Source organism: Protomyctophum parallelum (assembly GCF_964188405.1).
Source record: "Protomyctophum parallelum genome assembly, chromosome: 20".
Classification (NCBI taxonomy): Eukaryota; Metazoa; Chordata; class Actinopteri; order Myctophiformes; family Myctophidae; genus Protomyctophum; species Protomyctophum parallelum.
The window spans coordinates 31530143-31554152 of NC_139718.1; the positions used below are offsets into that span (position 1 = coordinate 31530143).

The 24010-nt window shown below is 42.0% G+C and overlaps 1 protein-coding gene across 7 annotated transcripts in view; it reads right to left on the reverse strand.

Annotated features, from left to right (window-relative positions):
- Positions 1-1381: 1381 nt before the first annotated feature.
- Positions 1382-24010, reverse strand: part of larp1b (La ribonucleoprotein 1B) — a 35879-nt gene continuing 13250 nt past the window's right edge. For 5 of the 7 annotated variants that reach the window (XM_083792435.1, XM_083792436.1, XM_083792434.1 and 2 more), the window contains 13 exons: positions 23439-23583; positions 22754-22931; positions 22469-22665; positions 20442-20507; positions 18310-18681; positions 13632-13746; positions 12700-12866; positions 11962-12068; positions 10666-10829; positions 9231-9375; positions 7614-7723; positions 5546-5673; positions 1382-3307 (listed from right to left, as the gene is read on the reverse strand). In XM_083792435.1, the coding sequence (XP_083648561.1) occupies positions 2990-3307; positions 5546-5673; positions 7614-7723; positions 9231-9375; positions 10666-10829; positions 11962-12068; positions 12700-12866; positions 13632-13746; positions 18310-18681; positions 20442-20507; positions 22469-22665; positions 22754-22931; positions 23439-23583 (2212 nt within the window). In that variant the 3' untranslated portion in view covers positions 1382-2989. The remainder of the gene's footprint in view (positions 3308-5545; positions 5674-7613; positions 7724-9230; positions 9376-10665; positions 10830-11961; positions 12069-12699; positions 12867-13631; positions 13747-18309; positions 18682-20441; positions 20508-22468; positions 22666-22753; positions 22932-23438; positions 23584-24010) is intronic. The other 2 variants (XM_083792437.1, XM_083792438.1) reach the window with 2 other exon arrangements.

A 24010-nucleotide genomic window follows, 5' to 3' on the forward strand; every position in this document is an offset into this window, starting at 1 on the left:
CATAAAGAGCAGGGAGATAGATATACAATAACCCCCCCATGGGGAGCATAAATAGCAGAGCCCACCGGTGGTGCTGGGGTGGTGGTGGGAGAAAACATCACATACAACCGGGAACCATGAGCAGAGGAAGGCAGGAAGAGCATGGAGTCTAGTGAGCTTAAGTAGCCTGCCCGATTGGTCAGCTGACTGCCGCATCGGCGAATGACGTGTGAGACTTGCACACACTTATACGCCCACATAGTAATGCAGCATGTTAACCCTTTGAGTATAGTATGCACCTTTGAGCATGGCATGCACTCCCTTGAGGTTGACTGACTGAACTGCCTCGCAAGCTTCGTATTATTTAAACTCACCAACATTGCAGCTGTACGAAAAGCTTGAATTATCCTCTTTCTATCCGCAAAGTTTTTGTTTCATAAAAATCCACCATAGAAACCTTATGAGCTATTTTCTGTCAAGAAATGCCCTGCATTTGATTATTTTTCTAAGGGTGCGTTCGGAAATGCGCCCTAAACGCACTGATGTGCTCTCTTGTCGTTCGTTTATTCAGTGCACTCAGTGCGTTGTTGTTCGAAAATCCAGTGCGCTGCGCACCGGGTGTGCCGAGTGCCCGCACTGAGCGACCCTACCCTGAAGCTGGGGTTGTCCGGTGTGAATGTGTCACAGCTGTGTTCGTTCGTAAATAAGGCACACTGAACGCACTCTGTGACGTCACCGCCCACCAGTGCTTGTTTTCAATAACACAACATTTTGCTGCCTCCTGCATTATGTGACATGGTGGTACGCAGGACGGTTGAGTGATTTCCAACGAGCGCTTCCAAACTCCAACACTCCATGCTGCTCAATGTTTTGCCACTCAGTCTAGATGAGGGGGGCGTGTCCTGATGGGAAAATCATGCATGTGCATACTCTCCATAGCTGTAGCCACATCTACCAGAGAGCCGCTGACGTTTTCTGTCGGCCAGCTTCTTTTCCGTTTTAGACAGCTGGTAAATGGAAATTAAGCTCCACCCCCGCGGCTGACTGCCGCGACGGCCAATTCCCGGAAACGCTCTCCTCCGTAGCATTCAGTCGTGTGGGTGGAGCTTAATTTCCATCCACCAGCGGTCTAAAAAAACGGAAAAGAAGCTGGCCGACAGAGAAAACGTCCGCGGCTCTCTGGTAGATGTGGCTACAGCTTATCTCAGCCATCCCGCACCCACTCATCGGTTTTCCTTTTGAACTCAACTTTTCAGACTCGACCTGCTGATCAGGCTGAGCAGTGCAAGAGGAGACTTGCAAGTGAACGGCAAGAAAATAAGATGGGGGAATATGCAATGAAAGAAAGAGGGCTTAATCAACTGGTTGGTAAAGATCACATAAGTCAAGTTTTACACAATCATTTGTTACTTTATATATTTATTTTTTTAGCATTTTACAATTCAGGACATGAAACTCTGGCAATAACATGCATAGCTTCATTCTAAAGCACACTCAAAAACCACACTACCAATAAAACACATCAAGTTTTAAATTCAATGACAAATAAAAGATGAATAGCAAATTATTGTTATTATTTTTTATATAGTATGTACATTTATTTTTAAGTCCAAAGCAATTTTTTTTGTATATCCGGTCATGAAGGCAGGTCAAATAGCCAATTAAAGTGCTAACAAGCACCAAATCTCAAACATAAGATATGAAGTACACATAAAGCTAAAAATATACTTGATTTTGCTAGCTCACAGCCTCACACCCATTTCACTTGAAATATTTCCTTTTCATTAAATCATAAAAAGGCATAAAAACTCAAATGATTACCTAAAACTATACCATCATCAATCCAATAAAATAAAAAAACACAATAAATTATACTACTTCCGGATTTAAAACTGGACGTTAACTAAAGCTTCCCAGAAAGATGACCATTTCAAATTATGTTTGTCAATACTATCCCTCAACTCGCTGGGTGTTTAATTAAAAACAAACTTTACATACCTTTTCAAGTTAATTATGATGCATTGATGGTCACAATGAAAAATAACAAATCTGTTATCTTTGAGGAGCAGCTAAGAGTCAAGTCTTTCAATTGCCTATGACTGCAGCTGTTTAGTTGATTGTCATTGTGAGAACAAACAAAATAGAAAAAACAGCTCTGGAAAGGCATCTATGTGCCTCACTAATAAGAGAGAAATGCTGCAAGCAGTGTCAGTTACAATAACCTTCAAACTCCCAATAACAATTAAGACGGGAGAAACACTGTCAGAATGGAACAATTTTGTCAGCAACGTCATTCGTCGTCGTGGCTCAAATCAAAGGCACTAAACAAATACTCTATATCCATTTCTTAATCTTGGCCAATCAGGATACCCTGCACCATTCCAACACGTTGAGCTGCAGAGCGCCATGTACAGATCCGAATGTCAACAAGGTCTTGACACTTGTTGAAATGTATGGCATCAGAGAAAATAAAGGTGAAATGCAGGGAATGCATTTATATATATATATCTATCTATATATCTATATATATATATATATATATATATATATATATATATATATAACTATAACTAAAAAACATCGCATGGATGCACCTGGGACGTATCCTCAGTGATGTATCCTGAGGTCAACGGGGTTTCGGGTCTCTCAACATCATACCCCTCACTCAGGCGACCCAGCCGGGAGTATATATATATATATATATATATATATCTTCTTTTTTTTGTAAACATTTTAAGAGCTGTCGAGCACAATTATAACTTCATTCAAGCCCGCCTGTGTCTATGCTTGCTTTAATAAAATAAAACTCACTCAATGAAATCCAATGAGATTAAAGTTAAGATTCATCCTGAAGCAGTCTTTTCATAACTAGACTGCATGCCACTGAAAATACTGTTCTTGAAGCTCATAACTCTGCAGCTGACTGAGTGCTTCTTTCTCACTCTTATCTTTTATCTCTCTACTTCTTCCAGAAGGTTGGCAAGATGGGAGGAGAGGGAGGGAGGGACGTTCATTTATTTGGCGTATGACTTTCCTTTTTGGCATTACCAGTTCCGGCTTCAGCTTTTTTTCCCTGGGCGGGAGCAGCAGCTTTCTGAGTGTTTTCTTTGGGTGTGTTCTGGGCTTGTGTGGTGGTGGTGGTGGTAGTGGCACTGGAGGGCGGGGCAGTAGAAGGTTGACTGGTGGTACTAGTGGCGGAGGAGGATTTGTTGGTGGACACCTGCGTTGGTTTAGTGGTAGGGTTCGAGTGTTGTCGTCTACGTCTCCCTTCGTCGCCAGCCGAGTTGGAGTGGTGTCTTCTCCTGCCACCCTCCTCACCCATGGGGGGCTGGAGACACATAGATCCATCAGTAACAGTCTACAGTGCAGTCATCGCCAGAGAGGATCAAACACGTCATGCACTATGCAAACGCCACCTTTCCTTCTTACAGTAACTCATCTCCTATTTTGGGTAGGCCTATAGAGCGTCGCAGTCCCGCCCCCTCGAGAGACCCGGAAACGAAATCCCCGTTCATTTTCCTCATAGACTTTTCTGAAAGTATTTATTTAAAGACGTTTACGCCGCGGACAAAGCCAACTCTTGTTGTGACAAATCATGACAATAAACACAATGTTTTGGGCCAAACGAAGAATTACAATTACAAAATGGCAGCTCACAACACTTTTCTTGTTGTTTTTCTTCTTTGTAATTATTTGTTTGGTCTAAAATATTGTGTTTCATGATTGTGTTCATGATTTGTCACAACTCGAGTTGGCTTCGTACGCTTAAAAGGTCTTTAAATAAATACTTTTTGAAATGTCTATGGGAAAAATGCATTGGGATTCATTACCTGGGCCTGGCCAAGGAAGCTCTGAGAAGGAAGTGAAGTGGTCACGTGACTGGGCTGCGCCATGACACTTTCATGGACACTTTCATGGGAGCCAAACTACCCGGAAGTTTGGCAGAATGCACTGGAGTCATGAGAGCTCAGTGACCAGCTCATGAACAAACATTATTTATGAACAATTGAGACCTTTTGTAAAGTAATCACTTCTGGAAAATAACAGAAGACATGTAACACATTATTGTCTGCTGTGTTGTTATTCGATGTGTACACTGTGTAAGTTTTATAGAGGTATGGTATCTCTATAAAAATAAAGATACCATAAAGTACATTTCTGAACGCACCAAGTATCACGAGACTTCCCACCGTTTCCTGTCTGGCAGCCAAATATCGCGATACTTCGGAGCCAGAAATGATACCTGCTGCTGTTTAGATCCTCAGATAAAAGTATATACTGTGCACTCTGTGCACATCGAAAAGTAAGTGATTAGAAAACAACCTGTGATATGTCTTCTGTTATTTTCCAGAAGTGATTACTTTACAAAAGGTCTCAATTGTTCATGAATAATGTTTGTTATGAGCTGGTCCAGCCGGCTCCATTCACTGCCATGTATTCATTGCACTTCCTATGTGAGTTTGGCTCCCATGAAAGTGTCCATGAAAGTGTCATGGCGCAGCCCAGTCACGTGACCACTTCACTTCCTTCTCAGAGCTTCCTTGGGCCTGGCGTCGTCATGAAAGGGGACTGCGACGCTCTATTATCCTCACAGTAGGCTGAATTGCTGATTGGCTCCAAAATCAGTTAAAAGGGATATTTCCCGTCAAAACATGTTTGGTGTCATTTTAACATCTACTCTGGCCTTTGTGTTGCGTGCACACGACAATTTTTAAATTGCTTGATTCAGTAAGAGTATTTAGATATTCATTTTATCAGACACGGCCCCTTCCAATAAATGTTTTTAACCAAAACACACGTTCCTGGTTCTGGTGACTGATATTGTCCTTCTAATAAGTGAGGTGGGTGTGTTTATTATTACGGTATTATTATTTATTTATTTATATGTATGATGTGAGGGGGCGTGTTTTTTCAATTACTATTTAATGATTTATTATTACAGTATTATATAATAATATATATATATATAGCGGTGAAGGTGAAGATTATGCGGTGAAGATCACATGGTTTCATGGATGCACTCCCACAAAGGAGGACAGGGGAATTGTCAGCAGAGGCTGAAAAAGCAAAACATTTGTCCCAGATTTTATGATTTCACCCTCACTTAACAGGTGTACTGTTCCACTTCCCTGGCGTTTAAATGTTAATCCTGGTCATTAACAAGTAGATTCTCTCTATAGGTATGTTTGACCACTAGCCTAGCATAATAAGTTGCTATGATACCCTGCCAGACCAAAATGACGCCAATAACATTTATCTCTAAAATACATAAAACTAGTCCTTACCCATTCGATTATATGAACACCAAATTATGTGTGGGTAATGTGATTTAATATATCATATTATTGAAGGGGGTCCTTGTTACACCCTACCTAATGTAATGGTCAATGCATGTGTGGAAATTGAGTCATTGGTGCAGCCAGTGAGGAGCAGCGACATGTCTACAGACAGACAGACAGACAGACAGACAGACAGACAGACAGACAGACAGACAGACAGACAGACAGACAGACAGACAGACAGACAGACAGACAGACAGACCCTTGTTTATAGGTAGATTACTCACCTCCACTCTGAAGTCCTCTAGATTCTTAAACTTCCCAAGGTGTTCCTGGAGCTTTGGGTCAATGGGCTGGTTTTTTACCTTGGAGTACTTCAGGAAGGCCCAGAACTTTTCCAGACCATACAGCTGGCCTGGAAAGTGTGAAAACAAAAAAAAATAGCAGATCAATCAAAATCAACAATCAAAACAGTGTCATACAATCCATTTCTTCTATGCCATATGTGTCATTTTCAGTTACTATATAAGATATGAGTAATCATAAAATAAAATAAAGCCCTCCCACACAATAAAAATGTTCCTCCCTCCCCCACCAACATCCTTCAGACCAACCTTTATTCATTCTAAAAGGCTAGCTTTCTTCTCTAGTGCACCTTCAGGCCATATTGCATTGAATAAAAATGATTTGAAGCATGTTAGCTTGTTTGCTATGTTTGCTCCCACGTTTGATTTCACTCAAAACAGCAGGCAGCTAAACAGACATGATGAAATCCATTATGAGATTAACATACAACACTTAAATACAGTACACGCACAGACACAGTCAGACTTTGAAACGGACAAATTGCCTTGGTGATAAACATACTTCAAGGACGCCAATTCCGGTGTGATGTGAAAGCAAGTTTCTACTGAACCCAAAAATCAACTCAGCTGGAATGTAATGGCAAAGAATCCCTAGGTCAAGCATTCTGCTTCAGTGAGTCACAACAACTGAGGCTGAGACCATTGGGAAATTTGAATCTATTCCTTTATAGCAAGCGGCCATTCACTTACCAGGGATCAGCTTCTGGCAAGTGAGCCTTCTAGGTGGGTCAAATACTGAGAAGTACTACTAACAATACTGGTGCACTGTGTTGAGTCAAGTGGGATTTGCAGCATAAAGAGGTAGTACAAATATATAAATAGCCAAAGATCCCTTGGTAGTCCCTGCATAGCAAAGTAGTGGTGAACATTTAACTGACCCAGAGGTTGTGACACAGAAGAGGAAGGGATAGAGCTATGTTTCTTCCTTTTTAAGGCTGAACCTTTTTAAGTTTAATTCCTCCACGGTGGCTGGTCACTCCAACAATTGCGATTGTATAAAAGGAAGAGACATGTAGTTGATCCAGTTACTACAGTATAAGGAGTGTTGATTTTTCCATGCTTCATTCTGAAGAAGACTTGTTAGTCGAAATGTTAACAAAAAAAGCTCTGACTGGGTAGCGGTTTTCATATCTTTTTCATATCAAGGTCCATTATTTATTTGGCATTTGACCCATGATGAGATTTAGCCTCAGACCCAAGACATGTTGGATAAGATTTTGTTGTTTTTGATGTGGTACCATCTTCTACTTTCTCTAATTGTGTAGACTTTTTGTAAAGCGTAAGTAATGCAGATGTTTAACAATAATGTAACTTTTGAGAGTGTAAAATGAAGATTTTAAAGATCTATAAGGGTCCATTTGGTTACCAACTCTCCATCATATAGCTGGGGACCAACTGGAACCCCCCCAAGGACCACTGGTTGAAAAGCACTGCTTTAAGACAAAGTGTGCAGACTTTCATTTTGAATTGTCTACATCCTCCCCAAGACCAACAGTATGGGTTGGCACTTGGCAGTGACAAATGGACTATACACCTGGGGGTATTTGGCGAATATGAATTTTATCTTCATAGATAGACTTAGCAGGCTAAAAACTAACTTGACAAATGACTAGCTGACATAGTGAAACTGGTTGACCACATGGGTCTTGATCTGGAAGCTGGTAATTTGGGTGGTGACTGGTATGATTTCCTTCTCTAACAAAGATTGGAAAAATATGATTGGTCTCAATGCTGCAAACACAGTTACCTGGTAAAATAGTTAACTGGTAAATTATACGTTTCCTATCCATGTCAAGTTTAACTAGCATTTGGTATGACATGTAGAACTGGTTTACTCTAAGTAGTAGTTATGAAGACATTACATTCTCGTTAAACCATGTGCATCCTTGTTATGTTATGTAAAATAATAGTAGGTACAAATTGGTTAGCCCATTTTGGCTCCTACATGTCAAACTTGGTTAGCAGAACATTACATGTAAGATCTGGTTACCTCTCTCATAGTCTCTGAGGGTCTCTTCCTGAAAGTCCTTAAACAGATCTATCCTGAACCTCTTCTCCAAACCATAGCTGTAAAATCGGAACAGGCACTCCAGCCCGTACCTACAGGGAAACACAATGAAGGGAGAAGTTCAAGTTTATTGTCATACAACAATGCAATTCTTGTTTCAAAGTAGGCCTGCATATTTCTTCATTCTTGTGTAAATATGTCAAACTGCCAGGAAAAGAAAAAGTGGACAGAATATAAAAAAGAACAAACATGCTTTCTGTGAAATGCCTAGGTACACCTAGTTTTAACTTTTAAGTCTTTGAGATATATTTTCATTGGGGGTCATGTGGTATCATTGTGTATACAGTATGCGTTCCTTTTTGGATGTTACGATGCCAAAACTGTTTGCCTCCATGCCATGAAGAACATCTCAGATTAGGATCACAGACTGACTCTATGAACCATGAGGAGAAACCGGACAGACTAGCCGACATGTTTTAGCTTGATTCAAAATGTTAGCTCTATAAAACAGCTGTTGGGAATAGTATTATGCAAGACTTCGGTTCACATGCACACATCCACCCTATAGGTTGACAAACATGCGGTCGCGCACACACACAAGCACGCACACACAAACACCCCCTAAATATTTAGAGCAGAATGTCAGCTAGTTGGCAGGTGTCACAAATTGCCCTGGGCAAAAACACAACAATGCTGCAGTGAGGGCAGGCAACCTAATGCCTGATTTACTGTATAGTTGGCTCTGCGTTGTGTATTGAACATATAAGCTTCCAACTTGTCACACCGGCAGAAATACAACTGAATAGTTTCCTTGATGCACTGAAGTACTTATCCAGAGCAACACACAAGTACAGCAGTGGGACAGAACAGACAATCATAGCATAGTTAACTTTAGAAAAGCATAGGAGAATTTGTTTTTCATGTTTTAAATGGTGTATTTACGCTACACTAGAAATGCTGGCAGCACGATGAGGCGCTGAGGGTCTATTCTGTGCCATGTACATCTGGCATTTTTATTTGGTTACCCAAAGTTTAGGAAAAGATAAGGGAACCTGCACACTCATATGCTCCAAAAGGTATATTTATTGACGATGTTTCGAGCCAAGGCTCTTCATCTGGTCAACTTTTTGAACCCAGCACCTCCACAAAGTGATGTGCGTATTTTACTATAGTTTAAAAAAATATATATATAAAGTTCAAATCTGGGTGTTTGAAACTTTGGATGAGCTTTAGAAGTGTACCTTGTGTTCTCATCTAGGAAAATTCATGCCTCTTGTGTTCTTGATGGTGAGGGAGTGTTCCATGTCATTTCATAATTAATTACTGCTATCAGAACAGCTCAAAGAACCTCCTCATCATCATAGCAACAGACTTCTGTAGTTTCTTACGACAACATCTATGCACACAAAGTCTGCGTTTGCATCATATCGATGTGCATGCCAGATACCTCACACACCACTGGAAGCATGAATCAGGCTTAACACAGCGTACTGTAGCACAATTCATCTTAAAATCTAGCATAACATAGCATACTACAGCATCGTAGTTTTCCAGTTGACTAAGTTTTCCAGGCATGTGTATTTCTGTTCTGTACAATACCTGTAGTTGTCTTTGGCATCTTCCAGGGAAAACTGTTTGAACTCCTCATACAGCTTCCTGTTGAAGTTGTCCCTCAGGAAGAAGGACCAGAACCTGAAGAGTGTGTTCATCTCCTGAGACTGGCCGACCCCCAGCCTCTTCCTCTCTGCAACACAACATAGCAGTCAGTCACAGCCTCACTGTCACTCAGTGTGTTGTGCGTGTGCATGTGTGCGTGCGTCAGTATACTTTGCAGTAATACAGCACTAGATGTACAGATCAAATGGAATGGAGATCCTGGGCAGGTAGCCAGGCATGCATTAACCACTTTCAACTTGGCATCCCTATTTTGGGCATGTCATTATGAAAAACAAATCGAGAAAATAGCAGATGCACATACTCACAATTGAGCTTGCTGATTCAGCTATTTCGTATTTCTTAAGTATAAAACAGCGCTTAAGTGGTTTTAGTACAATGTAGGTGTGGTTCATATATTGTTTGGCTTTATCTCACATTCTGAAATGGTCACATCAAATACATGCATGACATGATCAGCTTTAATATGTTCAGGCCTGCACACAACCGGTGCGCCAGTGTGCATGCGTCGTCAAAATGTTTTCTGCGCGGTAGAGCAAAGGCATGTGAGGCACATATGCGCACCAACAGCTGAGACAGTTACTGTAGAGAATCTGACAGGCATTCAAAAGGAACTCAAATGAGATGTTAACATCCTGTAAGTAGACTTAGAAATAAAACTAGTGTTGACTAATCTTTACACGTGACTCTTATTTTGAAGAGGAAGTCAGAGCACAGGAAGTCCGTTTCAGTTGTAAACAAGCTACTATGACACTTTCCCAAAGTTTACAGTACTCCTGTCATAATGCTAGTCGCTAAACCACGCAACCATATTTACAATGTGAAAACCATGCATCTGTCACTTGAACAACACTGGAATTACTTTACTTAAACATGGAACCTGCAGCAGTACAGGTTTTATCTGTGTTGGACATTTTAGTGCTGCTAACAAACATCCTCCTGCTGCTTAACGACCACACTGTCTGTGACTCTGTAGCTTAGCATCTTTGTATCTTTTGCATCTGCCGTGTGGGCAGCATAACATTGTGGCAGTGTAGAAACGTCCATACCCACCCCCCCCCCCCCCCCCACACACACACACACACCGCTGTGCGCACCAACCTGCATGTCCAAGTGCTCCTTTGAGAACTAGCCCAAAATAATTGTGTGCAGCCCTGTTTATGTTTAGCCCATTGACATTGACTGACGATACACTTGACATTACATCCACTGGATTTCTTTCATTTGAGTATGACATGTTAAAAATCGGAATATCTCCACCAATACCACGGCACAAACACCACATTCAAATCATATTAATTGATTGAGTGTTTCTTATTGAGTCTACAATTACATGCATTTGTGTGGGATCTCTGCATACCATTGAGACATCGTCTGCGGTACTTATGATATCCCTGCTGAGTGAATCCATTGTCGCGAAGCATCTCGTGCGAGGGGTGCCAGAACTTAGGCAGAGACTGGGGGGTGCAGCCATAGCTGCCAGAGGACAGAGGAGCTCCCTCTGACGGAGAGGCATTAGAGCTGCTGTGGAGTGGGAGAGATGGAGAAGATAAGGATTTGGCATAACAGAGACAACAAGGAGAGTGGTAAGATTAAGATGAATCAAAGAATACCCAAGGCGGAGGACAAAGTAGGAAATTGATATTCAACATGTATATATTCCAAACTGACATTCACTAGTCAAATTCACAAGTCAGAAACAAATGTAGATTTGAGTTGTGAGTTGTATATTTTTTATCTGCAAGAACCTTGATGGTGATGAGTGGGAAGAAGGATGATGTAATGGAAGGATGAGAAAAAAGGAGAGAAGAAGGGATGTGGGGATGAAGGGAGGACGGGCGAGGAGCATGGAGGGATCAGAGGAGGGCGGAGGGGTGTGAGAATGAGGTGATGAAGGGATAGGCAGAGCTACCAACCTGCACACATTTTGTGTACCAACCACGCAATTCTAGGTGTCTATACGCCTAGAATTGCATGGTTGGTACACAAAATGCAGGTTGGTAGCTCTGGATAGGGGACATGTCATGTCATTGTCATGCCAATCAATGATTGGCATGACAGGAAAAGATAAAAGAGGGGTTGTTATCAGACATGATTGCTATCATGTTAGCAGGGGAGCAGTTGTTATCAGGTGAGGCTGAAGGGAGACCTTTGTTGGCAGAATCTCAGAATCAGTCACATCACATTACAAGTAAGGTGGGTGAAAAACTTGGTTGTGCAGGCTCATATTGCAGTTAAAGGTAGAGAGAGAAGAACATTAAGTGCATAACATAACAAAGTGAGTGTAAAATAAATAATAATAAATACGTTCATCATGGGTGCATGTATGTATACGACTAGGCTATAGCAAAAAGTCCCTATTGAGCACGAATCAGTTCAGACTGTGCGACAAAACTTAGCTCTTGTTCAGCAATCTGATTGCTGACAATCTCAGTTTCAGTTTCACCCAGCTGATGAGTGCTCAGCAGGAGCAGTTAAGGGTTCCGTGTCTTGCTCAGGGACACGTCGGCACATAGACCGGGGCCGGGAGCCAAACCAGTGACCAGGTATTTGAAGGTACTACTGCAGTACTACCACGAAGGCTATACTATGTATAAGTCAATGACTTGATATTATTACACGACAGAAATCCATGACTAAGAGCTTTAGAGCAGACCTGATGGAGGCAGAGCGAGGGCGGTGTTCACGGACGTCCATCACCCAACCAATGTGCTGCTCCTCGGGGGGATTGGAGCTATGGCGAGTCTTCTTCTTCCTGGGTGTCTGACACCGAAAAACAGGAGAACAGGAGAAAATTATAATTAACCACGCATTTTACATCTAAAGCATTTTAGCTGGTGCTCCTATCTTGAGCTGGGAGTTGAGGGGAAGTCAAGACAAAGTTTAGCGAATTGGCCGCATGGCCATAACATCACTAGCTGTGAAAAATGTGTGATCAAAAACCCTGATGTCACCAAGCAATTACTGTCAAACCACTGGGTGGATTCTAGGTGTCAGCGTGTGTAATGATATGAAAAATGAATAAATACCTTGGCTTGAATGGTTCATTAATCCTACTTAGGTGTAATTTGGGTGAGGTTTCCACCATGGTTCCACACAACAATGCGAACCATGCAACCATACAAAACATATGGGTAACTAATCATAGAACATTACTTGAACATCAATTTATTATACTCATCAGTTCATCAGTTCATTGCTTGCTATGCAAAACCCACATGGTAATGTACAGTACAACACACAAATACAATACAAGAGAAGACACAGTGATAGAAAACTGGTTGCAACTGGGTGGAATGTAAACTAAACAGAGAGCATAATAAAGTGCTTTCTGTCATTTGCCAGAATGGCATCGTTATTAAGATGACATAAACAAAAAAAATCCAGTATTCACCTTGACGTCAATGTTCCCGCTGTCCTTCATGACAGGGTAGAAGCGGGGCGTCTTGTTGGGGTCCTGGCGCCCTGGGGTACGCGGGGTTCGGGGAGTCCTGGGCGCGTGTGCACTGGGGGATCCCGGGACAGAGGTGGGCAGAGAGTGGGCCACGTCCACCATTTCGACTGGTGAAGGAAATGGTGTTAGTGATAGTGATTATAGTTATGGTATGTCTGCAGCAAACTACGGTATACAGGAAAGATAGAAAAGTGATTTGTCTCTTGTTTAACATACATATTTTAATAGAGGGTATGCGCATGGCATCCTCATCATACCCGGAAAGTTATGTGGGAACGATACAGAGTGGCAAAAAAATACTTTCTTCTCCAAATAGAAAAGTCCTATCTGAAATGACGTTAAACAATGTTAAACTCACTTTGCCACTCTATTTGCCACTCACTTTACGCAGGCACATACTCTCTACACTACAGTACATACTGATTTATTATACAGTACACAGTTGAGAGCAAATGGAAGGAGAGAGAGACATGTGGTTCATGTTACATGTCATGTGAACACCTTGGCCAAGCTAAACCAACATGCTCATCATGTGCAAGTGATCTTGAAATGTGAACATAACATACTGTATAGATATCTTGCATGTCAAATTGCCTCGTTGTGGGCATTCAGGTTTTCCAGGTCAAAGTTGAATGCAATGTGTGAGGTACAGTGACGAAGGCTTAAATCACATGAAGGTGATCAGAGTGTGCCCAGAGTTCAGAGAAACAGGTTTGTTGACGGTTTGAATCCCCAGACTGGCTGCGACACTGGGTAAAACCAAGAATTAAATAAACGTACTCCTCATCATGGTCATGGCACTTTAAGCCCAGTTTCTGTAGTGACAGAATATGTGTGCGCAAAGTGACTGTAAAGTGAGGTTGTCAATTAACCTGGCATTGGCGGGGGCGGGATTTCCTGGTTTGGGTCGACAGGCACTTTGGGGGCGAGTGTGTTGAACTCATCTTGACTGATCAGGTTCAGCTTCTTAAAATTCTCCACTTCCTGCTGCAGAACACAGAAATACAAAACCAAGTCAGCATGGGAAGACATCCCAGGGCAGACTGAGACCACAGCAGTGTCGTTGTTCTTGGAACTGAAAAGAGATTTATGAGTGGACTAATCAAATACAGTAATTTCATCATCTAAATATACTTTTTTATTTGTATTAATTTAGTCATATAAACTATAGTAAATCATAATGTATAGCATTATTTTAGTACCGGTATATCATCACAACAATAACTCAATAAAGTCAGGCTTTTGTAACCCAAAATCCTGTTTTAACTGGTGAGGGGACCAGTTCAAATACAGTCCCATTTATGCCAGTGGAGGACAGCAGAACATTAGTCACCTGATGAGTGCAAATCAACTAAATGCCATCGAATACAAGTCAACATGCAGCTGCAGGATATGAATGGGACTGAATTGTGTAACTCATTTAAATGATAAACTGTTATCTAAGAAAGAAAAGAGGAGATCCGCACACAGTTTAAAAAGCTCCCAAAACAACACACGGTGTGCGGAACTGCGGATCTCCTCTTTTCTTTCTTAGTTATTCTTTTGGATCCTGCACCCGTTGGAATTTGTGGATGTGCGTTCAACTCTTGACCAAACTGTTATCTAACCCTGCATCTACACCTGCACTTTCATCTGTAAACATACAGATGAAGTATGTCTTTGTGTTGTTCTTTTTGCCTTATGGCGTATTGATCATATGATGTGTATTGATCACATGATGTGACACTGAGGTTTTCTGTTCTATTCCTGCAATACGGTTAACACAGTTGTAGCTATGTGGAGGAAATTAGAGGTCCCATAATCCTAGGTAAGACAGGCAGGCTGTGTGACAAACGGCAGCTGTGATGATACACAGCAGACTTTGAACTTTACACGTCTGTGTAACTGAGAGAAAAAAACACATAGGTGACCTCAGTGTATGTGCTCAGGTGAAATGATTCTCACACACAGATGCATATTACGGACAACCTTTGACCAACAGACAAGCTGACAGTGCTAAAATCCATGGCCACATACAGCTGATAAACATGGCAGTAGTATATACGTAGTATAAATATCAGTAGTATTTTGATAGTGTAGTATTTTGTTACAATATTCTCAACAATGTTTTCTTCTTGGTTGATATATTTCTATCCAAAGCCCCTTTCACTACCATGAGTGGACGGGTGCATAGCGTTAGTCCGACATCCCAATAAACCGACATTACAACCCCTACTCCTAACCCTAAACGCACACGCGTATAAATGGTCTCTGCGTACGTGCGTACCTGTGCAATTTCCAGCCTCTGCCTCAGCCGATTGAATCTCAACCAATCAGGCTCTGCCAGTGGGCCGAATTGATTGCCAAGTACACTTTTCAGTTTGTAGTCTTCACACAGGCACATAGACAGATCTCCATGTGGGACACTGGCTGACAGTTAAAACGGGTGCTATGACAACATATATCATTAGGTTCCCAAGTTGCATCGTTCCCAAGTAGGCCGGTGGCCGACTGTGATGGGCACGTACAGGTCTAGTATTTACATTTTCGAGCTCAGACACGCACCCTCTGTAGACATTTTTAAATCTCAACTCAAGACTCACCTCTTCACTCTTGCTTTTAGTTGAGTTTTAATATGCACGTTCCTACCCTGTCCTGACTGATTTGCTGCATGTGGTGTTTTTATTTATTTTATGTTCTTATATTCAATTTTGTTCTTTGCCATTGTTCTATCATTTTAACTACTTGTGTTTTATTGTATTCTATTTTTGTGTCCTGCCCTGTGAAGCACTTTGAGCTGCATTTATGTATGAAAGGTGCTATACACAAAGTTTATTATTATTATTACAATATGAAAACCATGCATCTGTCACTTAAACAATGTAGGTTTCACACTTTGGAATTAAACATGAAACCTGCAGCATTAGGTGAGTAATTCATTGTTGGACGTTTGTGGTTGTGCTAATTGCTAAATGATAAATGGACACCTGCTGCTAAAGGGATCCTCCTGCTGCTTAACGACTACAAATACACTGTATGTGACTGTGTACTAGTGTAGCTTTGCATCTTTTGCATCTGCCCGTGTGAACGCAGCATAAAGTTGTGGCAGGATAGGAATGTCCGTCCGTCAGCTCAAAAGGCAGCTGTGTGACATACACACATAGTCTAAGGCAGGCCCGTGCAGCAGAGAAGCGATACATAGGGATGTATTTTTGGCAGTATCTATATGCTGTGGTGCCGAGTTGAACCGACGGCTCCAGTCAGAAAGTCTATAGGTCAGCATGCTCTTTGGCCTCAACTCCAGCAGGGCCTGGTTTTAAGTGACTCGACAGTGGATACATCCAGGGCTCAACCCACATTTCATCCTATCACGTTAAGTTTGCTAGGTTGTGTGCCAATTAATTTCCCTTCAACTGATAGTCATGCCAGCGTAGGACTACAGTAGGGCTGGGGCGGTATGGGATTTTTATTACCGCGGTTATTGCCGGCCCCCATACCGCCGGTATGGCGGTTATTTTTTTGGGGGGGGGGGGAATAATAAGAGGGCTAATAAAAGTTACAGGTATGGTGTGTGCGATATTAATTGTGAGATTACCATAATGACGGTAATCATTAAAGGACCACTTTTGAACCTATCTTCATATAATAGGTCCTCACTAATAGTCATGATAAAATGGCACGTTTCTTTCTACTCGGTCTGTGTCACATAGGAGGCCTAATCTAATTGAATACCCCTGCCATAAAGCATTACACTTGTTTACAAGAGGGTCCACCATTTTCAATTCATCATATCATTTTGTACACTATGCACTTCTATAAAGCCAAAAACAGGAAATCATCATAAAGGAGGTAAAAAGGGGGAAAACGTATACAGTGAGGGGGGAAAGGGGTGGGTGGAGTCAAGGGATTTACATCTTAATGACAGTTGGTAGGGTGTTCCACATTTTTGTGGCATAGGAGTGAAATTAATTTAGGTGGACCCTCTTGTAAACAAGTGTCCACTCACAGTTAACAGTCTTTGTATTGAGTTGTGCTTGAAATGTAGTGTAATTCTGCAAACTGTTAATAAATATTTTAATCAATCAATCAATCAATCAATCCTTGTTTGTGCCGAATCTGGGTTGCACATGGTTTTTTGAACTCCCTCTGGTGTTGTTGTGTTGCTGGCATGATTAGACTGACTGAGCGTCACTGTTTATTATGATACACTTTTCATTTCATTAAAAATTAAAAAAAGAATTGTAACCGTGGTAATGAACCCGATACCGCGGTATGCGTTACATACCGGCGGTATGGCGGTATTGCGGTTATTGCACCCAGCCCTAGACTACAGTAGACTATGGTTGTCACTGATTGAATCTGGTTATGGATGAGAAATTCCTAATCCGTAAATGTTATGCGTACTGTGTAAAGTTTCAGGATATTCATTTGTGTAACTGTGAACATGAAGCGGGGCATTCACTTAAGAAAAGAATAAGGGCAGGCCTTACCAGCCAAACATCCCTGAAAAAGAAATGTGTATTAAGAATGGATTAAAAAAAAAAAGTATAGATGTTAACAAGGAAGTAGCCACATAACGTGATGGAATTAAGGATAGTGAGAAGGGTCAAGGAAGTCATCAAATATTTTGGAATGGAACGGAGAAAAGGACTACCCCGGCAGAGGAGCTTTAGCTGAGCGACTGGAGGGCAGCTGGATGCTAACATTAGAACCCCAGTGTTTTCACAGTGCAGCCAAACTGTAAGCATTAAGAACAGGTCACAAAGTTCAGAACAGGGACACTCCGACAGATCGCAGAAATAAAGTTGTACCTTATTTCTGGGTGCTATGGCATTGACCCTTGGGCTTCTTACTGGTTACTTGTCATAGTTTCAAGCTAGAATACAAAGCAATTGTTCTTTGGCATGTCCACGAATGTGCACAATGTGGTGTGATGACACTTGAGGAAGTAAGACTACAGTCTACAAACAAACAATCCTTCTTTGGTTCAATTATAAGCAGAATGCAAAGTATGACAGATAATGCTCAAGCACCTGACAGAGAAAGGAGTAGTTCATCTCATTCCCTGCAGCTGCCAAAGTCCCTCTGTCATAAATCTGACACACAAGGATTGTCGTGGACTCGTGGTGTTCCCTGATGGCCTTTAAGTGTAGAGCAGCTGAATGGAGCAACAAGCTGCTTTATGTTTGAAAGTAAATGTGCAAAGTACTTGTATTACCTGCTAAATACTTCATGTCCACAGAGCAGAATGTAAATGTAGAGAACATTCCGTTTCTATGCACCACATATTTGAAATACTTGTAGTTTTTTTTCTGATTCTACACTGAAATGTATTTCTCTTACAGATATAGGTCAAATATGTATTCTAAATAATTAGCGGTTTGTTTAACTTTGTAGCAGTGCCCGAAGGGAAGAGTTTACTTTTAAGTGTTTTCTGAACTTTTAAATAGTCCCCTGGGGCAAATCCCAGGCCACCCAGCTGCACTAGAGAATGTTGTATAGTTTAGAAGTCTAGCCCCACAGACAATAACCCACAAAAGCCAATCTTGGATATGTTCCCACAACGCTCACCTTGCTGCACTCAGCCTTGTCTTCAGTGGTCCACAGATCCTGCTCATAGTAGTACAGTCCGTCGTTGATGGCCTTGGCCAGGTCGGTGGTGAATTTGGCCCGCGACTCATGGTTCCCTGTGCGGTCGCCCCCAGGGTGCTTGCGGAGGTGTGGTGGGGTCTGCGTTACGATGAGAATCTTGTTGACGTCGTGGTCGTCCAGCTCGTAGTCGGAGTCTTCGTCGTCGGACCAGTCGGTGAAGCGGTTCTTCCTGGGAGCCATCTGTTCCATCTCCTCGTCAAACAGGAAGTCCAGCTCCTCCTGGTCTGCTACTGCCTGTGGGGCAGCGGGTGGACCAGGGGGAGTGTCGGGCTGGGGGGCCTTGTCGTGCTCCTGTGTATGGGGGGACACATAGTTAATAAGATAGGAAATAGACATTTGAAATAGGGATTATGATGATTCATGTGCAGTAGTGTCCAGCTAGTAGCTACTGTCATGCGTGCTATGCCTACACACGGTACTGTGTGTAGGCTAGTGTCTTCCTCGTTATATCCGTGCTTTTATACATTTTATGCAGTGTTGCAGATGCCAAAAAGTTCTTTCAGGAAAAATTTAGTTTTATCTAATATAATGATTAAATTAAAGTTAAACATTGCCCTCTGAGCACTGACCTACTCGGGGACCACGCAAGTCGGGAACAATGAAATTCGGGAACGAAGTTGGGTAATTCTTTAATTACCAGGTGTAGCGGTACGAACGCTACCTGGTAATTAAAAACACTGCTGACCCCTACAGTATTACTGTTGACGTACATGGACATATGCGCACAGAGTTCCATAACTTCCATTATACACACACGCTACCGCAGCATGACTGTCACTCAATGCTCGGCCCATCAGTGAAACCAATGAGTCGGGCTGGCCAAACACCAATCACAACATCCCGTGCATTTTCCACAGAACTGGACGGACATACAGTACTTGTTTTTCGGTTCTCGGCATTCCGACTCGCCATTGCATACCCCCGGGTCATCTGGGACACACACGGCAAGTATGTGTCAGACGGTGCCCAAGTTATGCCCAGGAAGTCATACCGTATGTACTTACTTATTTTTTTATATGGCCTAGTAGCAGGACACATCACTGCCTATTCATGTGTGGTCTATAATTTAATGGTGCTTTCACACATAACGTTACGTTTAGCATACCCTTGCGGCTAAACAGATGCAGGGGTTGACACTAACGTCTCAGAGGCACTTGCCCATTATAAAATGATACGTACATTTTTAATTACCGTTTTTTAATTTACCACTTATTTTTTCACTTTCTACCTGTCATATGCCAAATATGGATTTTATATATTTTAAGTGGAGCAACAGTGAAAAAAAGTGTGTCTTCACAGACCAGAAGACCCTTAATTTCCCAAATTTTGACACAGTGCTCTTATTTTGAAGTCCTTCGACTTTAAGTCAAGGGTTTACGTTTGTTTGACATACAAGTTTTGACCGTTCAATAAACAAACGTCAGTAGGTACTGGCACTGCCCTTTTGAATCTGACATAAGGAAGGCTTTATAAGCTGCTTGCTGTATTCTTGTATTTTAAGGGACTAGCGAACAGTACAGCCAACAAAAGTCTACGGATGGGATTTTTTTGTAATGTTTATCGCAGGTGGGATGCAGCTGTGCTCATCCCACCCGTAGAGCTACGTTTTTTCGACTGGGAGAGAAGTCTTGAATGAGCTGAAATTAAATCAACGAGAGCTTGTACTGTAGATTAGCTGTTTTCTCTGGAGCTCATGCAGCCAATGCACATTTAATGTATGTGTGTGTGGGAGCACTCTGGCCGTGTTCAAGTGTTTAGACAGATATCTTGTGTTGTGTTTATACTAGCGAACTAAAGACAGTTGTGTCCCAACTTAAACGCACCCTTGAACCAGTCGGGCAATCTGAAAGCAAACTTCACCGACCCAAAAGTGTTATTTACCTGCCACAGGCAGTCGGGCAGCAGTTAGTGTCAACCCGAAATGTGTCAAGTATAATTGGCATTAAGATGGAGGGGAAGTGAGAAGATGTAAGGACGAGGGGAGAGAAAAGAAAATCAGAAGTGGTTGAGCAGTATAGAGGAGAGGAGGTGACAGCAGGAGAGTACTCAACTGCATGAAGGGGACAGTCAGGTTGGGACTCTGGGAGATGGGAAGCAGACACACCATCACTGATACGCTGCCAGTGACAAGAGGTGATGGGGAAACAGAAAGGAAGACATGCGTAGAAATGACAAGATGAAAACAAGATGAATAGAGGTGAATGGAAACCAGCAACAAAGTAGTAAATAAGTAGTAGATAATAGAAAATGCTAACAAAGTAACATGATAAAAAACAGCAACATAGTGGCAGATATGATAGGAAATCGCAACATAGTAGCCGATATGATAGGTGTGTGGACTGGTTTGTGAGACAGCAGTTGTAAATAATTAGGGGTCAAGCCGGAAGGGGCGAAGACCCTTTATTGTTTTCATACCGGTTCCGCAATTTTTCACAGTTTTGGTTTTCCACGAAATTCGGCAATATGGTAGAGGGTCAAGAACTGAAGCTCACAGTCATTCATCAAAGGACCTCTGACCTTTAGGTCTCCCAATGACTCGATTATATTTGCTCGATCCACTCTTGACAACGTTAAAAAAAAGCGCATTTCCTTTCATTTGTGTGCACAATTTAGAAGATATGACATCACTCCTCTATATAATATTACTTGTTAGTCCTAATGCAGTCATTGTAATTATCTTTCTATAGAGTATCAAGTAGTATTTCGCTACTAATTAAAAGACAGGCATTGTGTATAGCTTTTTTCTTTATTGCTTTATTACTTTCATGGCTTGTCCACCTATTCGCTGCTTGCAGCTATATTATTATTACTTGCGCAAGCAGAGAGTGCAAGTACTGTAATCGGCTGCGTATGTCGGCCGTTATGTCGGTTTTGTCCGTCGGCCAATCAGGGATTGGCTGATGACGTCACGAAACTAAGGTACGTTTGGTGATCGGCTGGGTATGTATGTATGTCGGGGTAAGAATGGGGGTCCCTTATTGGCTGTTGATGGTGCAGTAACTAAGGTACGTTTCAAGGTTGATATAAGGTGGCCCAGGCCGTAGCGTAACGGTCTGGGCACCGGACTGGTAATCCAGTCGCAGTGTGCCGCGGGTCCGACTCCCGGACCCGACACGGCCTTTACTGCATGTCATCCCCCCATCTCTCTCCCGTTTCCTGTCAGCCTACTATCTGTCCCTTAAAAAATCAATAAAAGGCGTAAGCCGCAAAAAAAAAAATCTTAAAAAAAAAAAAGGTTGATATAAGGTCAATAACGGGTCTAAAGGATTTAGAACAGCAGTTGTAATAGATATTAGTTAGTAGCGGTACTTGCGCGCTCTGCTTGCGCACATGTAGGCTTTGTTGTATGGCCTACTTGTGTGCAAGGCGCAAGTTGGCACCTCGAAAGAGTGCATTTCTAGTTATTATTATAATTTTTTTGGTAATATATCTTTAAGAATACCAACACTGCCGGCCTAACCAGACTTTTCTCCGAGGTGGATAGCTATATGCTGGATAGGCTGCCGCGAGGTTACTCCGTAGTGGGAAATAAATAAATAATACAAGTACGATATAATACAAGAGAATGACAGCTTGGCACGTGTGACAGTAACTTTTATGTTTTTTAGAAGAGGCAAACTAATATATTGTTTGCTGTTTATTATACATGTGTGCAGTGTAAACTTGAAACATTGTACTGTAAAAAGGTCTCCTTTCCCTTGATCTTTATCTTTTTTAGTATAATAGTATTAGTTTACTATAATTAGATTAATACACTATAATTAGATTAATACACGATAATCAACACTAACACTTTAATTTAGAACACACCCAAATCAAACAAATACAATCAATCATTCAATCAAAGCAAACGGCACAAACAATATTAGTTTGAAGCTTCTACAAAAAATAAAGTTACAAGTTACTGTCGCGCGTGCCAAGCTGTCATTCTCTTGTAAGTAACCTTGCGTCTCGGAGGAAAGTCTGGCGAGACCATTGGGGCAAGACGGGCAGTGTAGGCCAATCAGAGGCGGGCGGGGCGTTACCATGTCTATGTTCGGACGTAGAATAGATATACACGGCAACACCAGCTCAGTACCTTAGCCTTGCCAGAAGGCTGGCGGTGGCGTTTCTCCACTTGTATCCAAGCATCCGGGTCAGGTTGGGAGGCGGAAGGGGGAGATTTGGAGGCATCTTCAGATGCTTCCGTATCCTTGGGGGAAGTGCTCTCGACTGGGGTTTGATTCTCAGTGGACTCTGATGAAGTCTCCTTCACAGGAGGCGAGGCTGGATTTACTGTCACAGGATGAAGGAGGACATCATGATATGAATAACTGGTAACCTGATAAATTGAAGGTCATTAAATGTGCTGTTTGACACTAACCGGTAGTCATGGAGGTGAAGGCTTGTCCGGGGATAAACTCTGGGCAGTTGATGAGCTGGGAGAAGTCTGTGTGAGGGGAACCCACAGGGGGAAGAGCAGGGATGGGCCAGCGCTCTGGGTCCACCTTACACCTCACCTTGTCCTCCACCAGCTCCACCTCTGTGCTGCTCTTCAGAGCCTGGACAGGATGGAACACCACCAAATCAGGTCAACACACAAATACATTAGGGAATCCTTTTGGAATAGCCATTCATTTGTTTCCGTTTTGTTTATGTATGCATGTGCGTGTGAACTGAGAGAACCATTAAAGCCCACGGGCGCATGTAACTTAACCTATACGTGTTATACCTTTCAATCCGGGAGCTAACGTACCTCTGTGTCAATTAGTTGTTGCTACATGTAGCAACATAATTAATTTAAGAAAGAAAAAAGAAAAATAATAATTTGAAGGTTTTCAGAAAAATGTACTGTTAGGATTTAGAAGGTGTTTTTATAATGGGCCTCAGGTCTAAATGGATTAAGAAAACCTTGGAGGTCCAAGAAATACCAAATTGAACTTCAACTTGCAAGGCAATGTGCTTGCTCTTCTAGAGCATCATTTTGTTCTTATTGACCTGCCGAACGTCTCGCAAGGAGTACGCTGCAGCCACGTCAGGCAGCCGCATGAAGGGATAGAATGTCTTACCGCCACGATGAGGCTGGTGTCAGTGGTGAGAGCCTGGACTCTGTGGAAGCTGGCGATAAGAGAGATGGGGAGGAAACCCTGTACGTCCATCTTCCTCCTCAGAAAAAAGTCTCTCTCCAGGTTGTGAAGGCTGAAGTAATACTCACTGGAAAAAAGGAAGACACTGAGTCACTCTGTGTTCTTTTACAGTCTAAAAACAAAAGCGTCATTATAGGCAAATAACTGTGGGAATGGGGAAGGGGGGGGGGGGGGACACAGCAATTCAAACATTATTTATATTTTTACTTTGGAAGATTTTTTAAACATATTTAAAAAATAAAATACTAATAATACTGCTGTTGCTACTGATAAAGGTAATCTCACTTGAGTACCAGAGATATACAATTCTCCAGTTACTTATTTCTAATAGGGCATTGCAACCCCCAGGGCTTCTGCACATTGGCAAGGCGCATTCAATTTTCACAGCTATTGCCAGCTCTGTAGCGAGGTTCCCATGACCCATTTTTGTCCAATGCTGACGTGTTACATTTTAATGGTTTGCCTTTTGGCAAAGTTCCCACAGGAACGTTCCC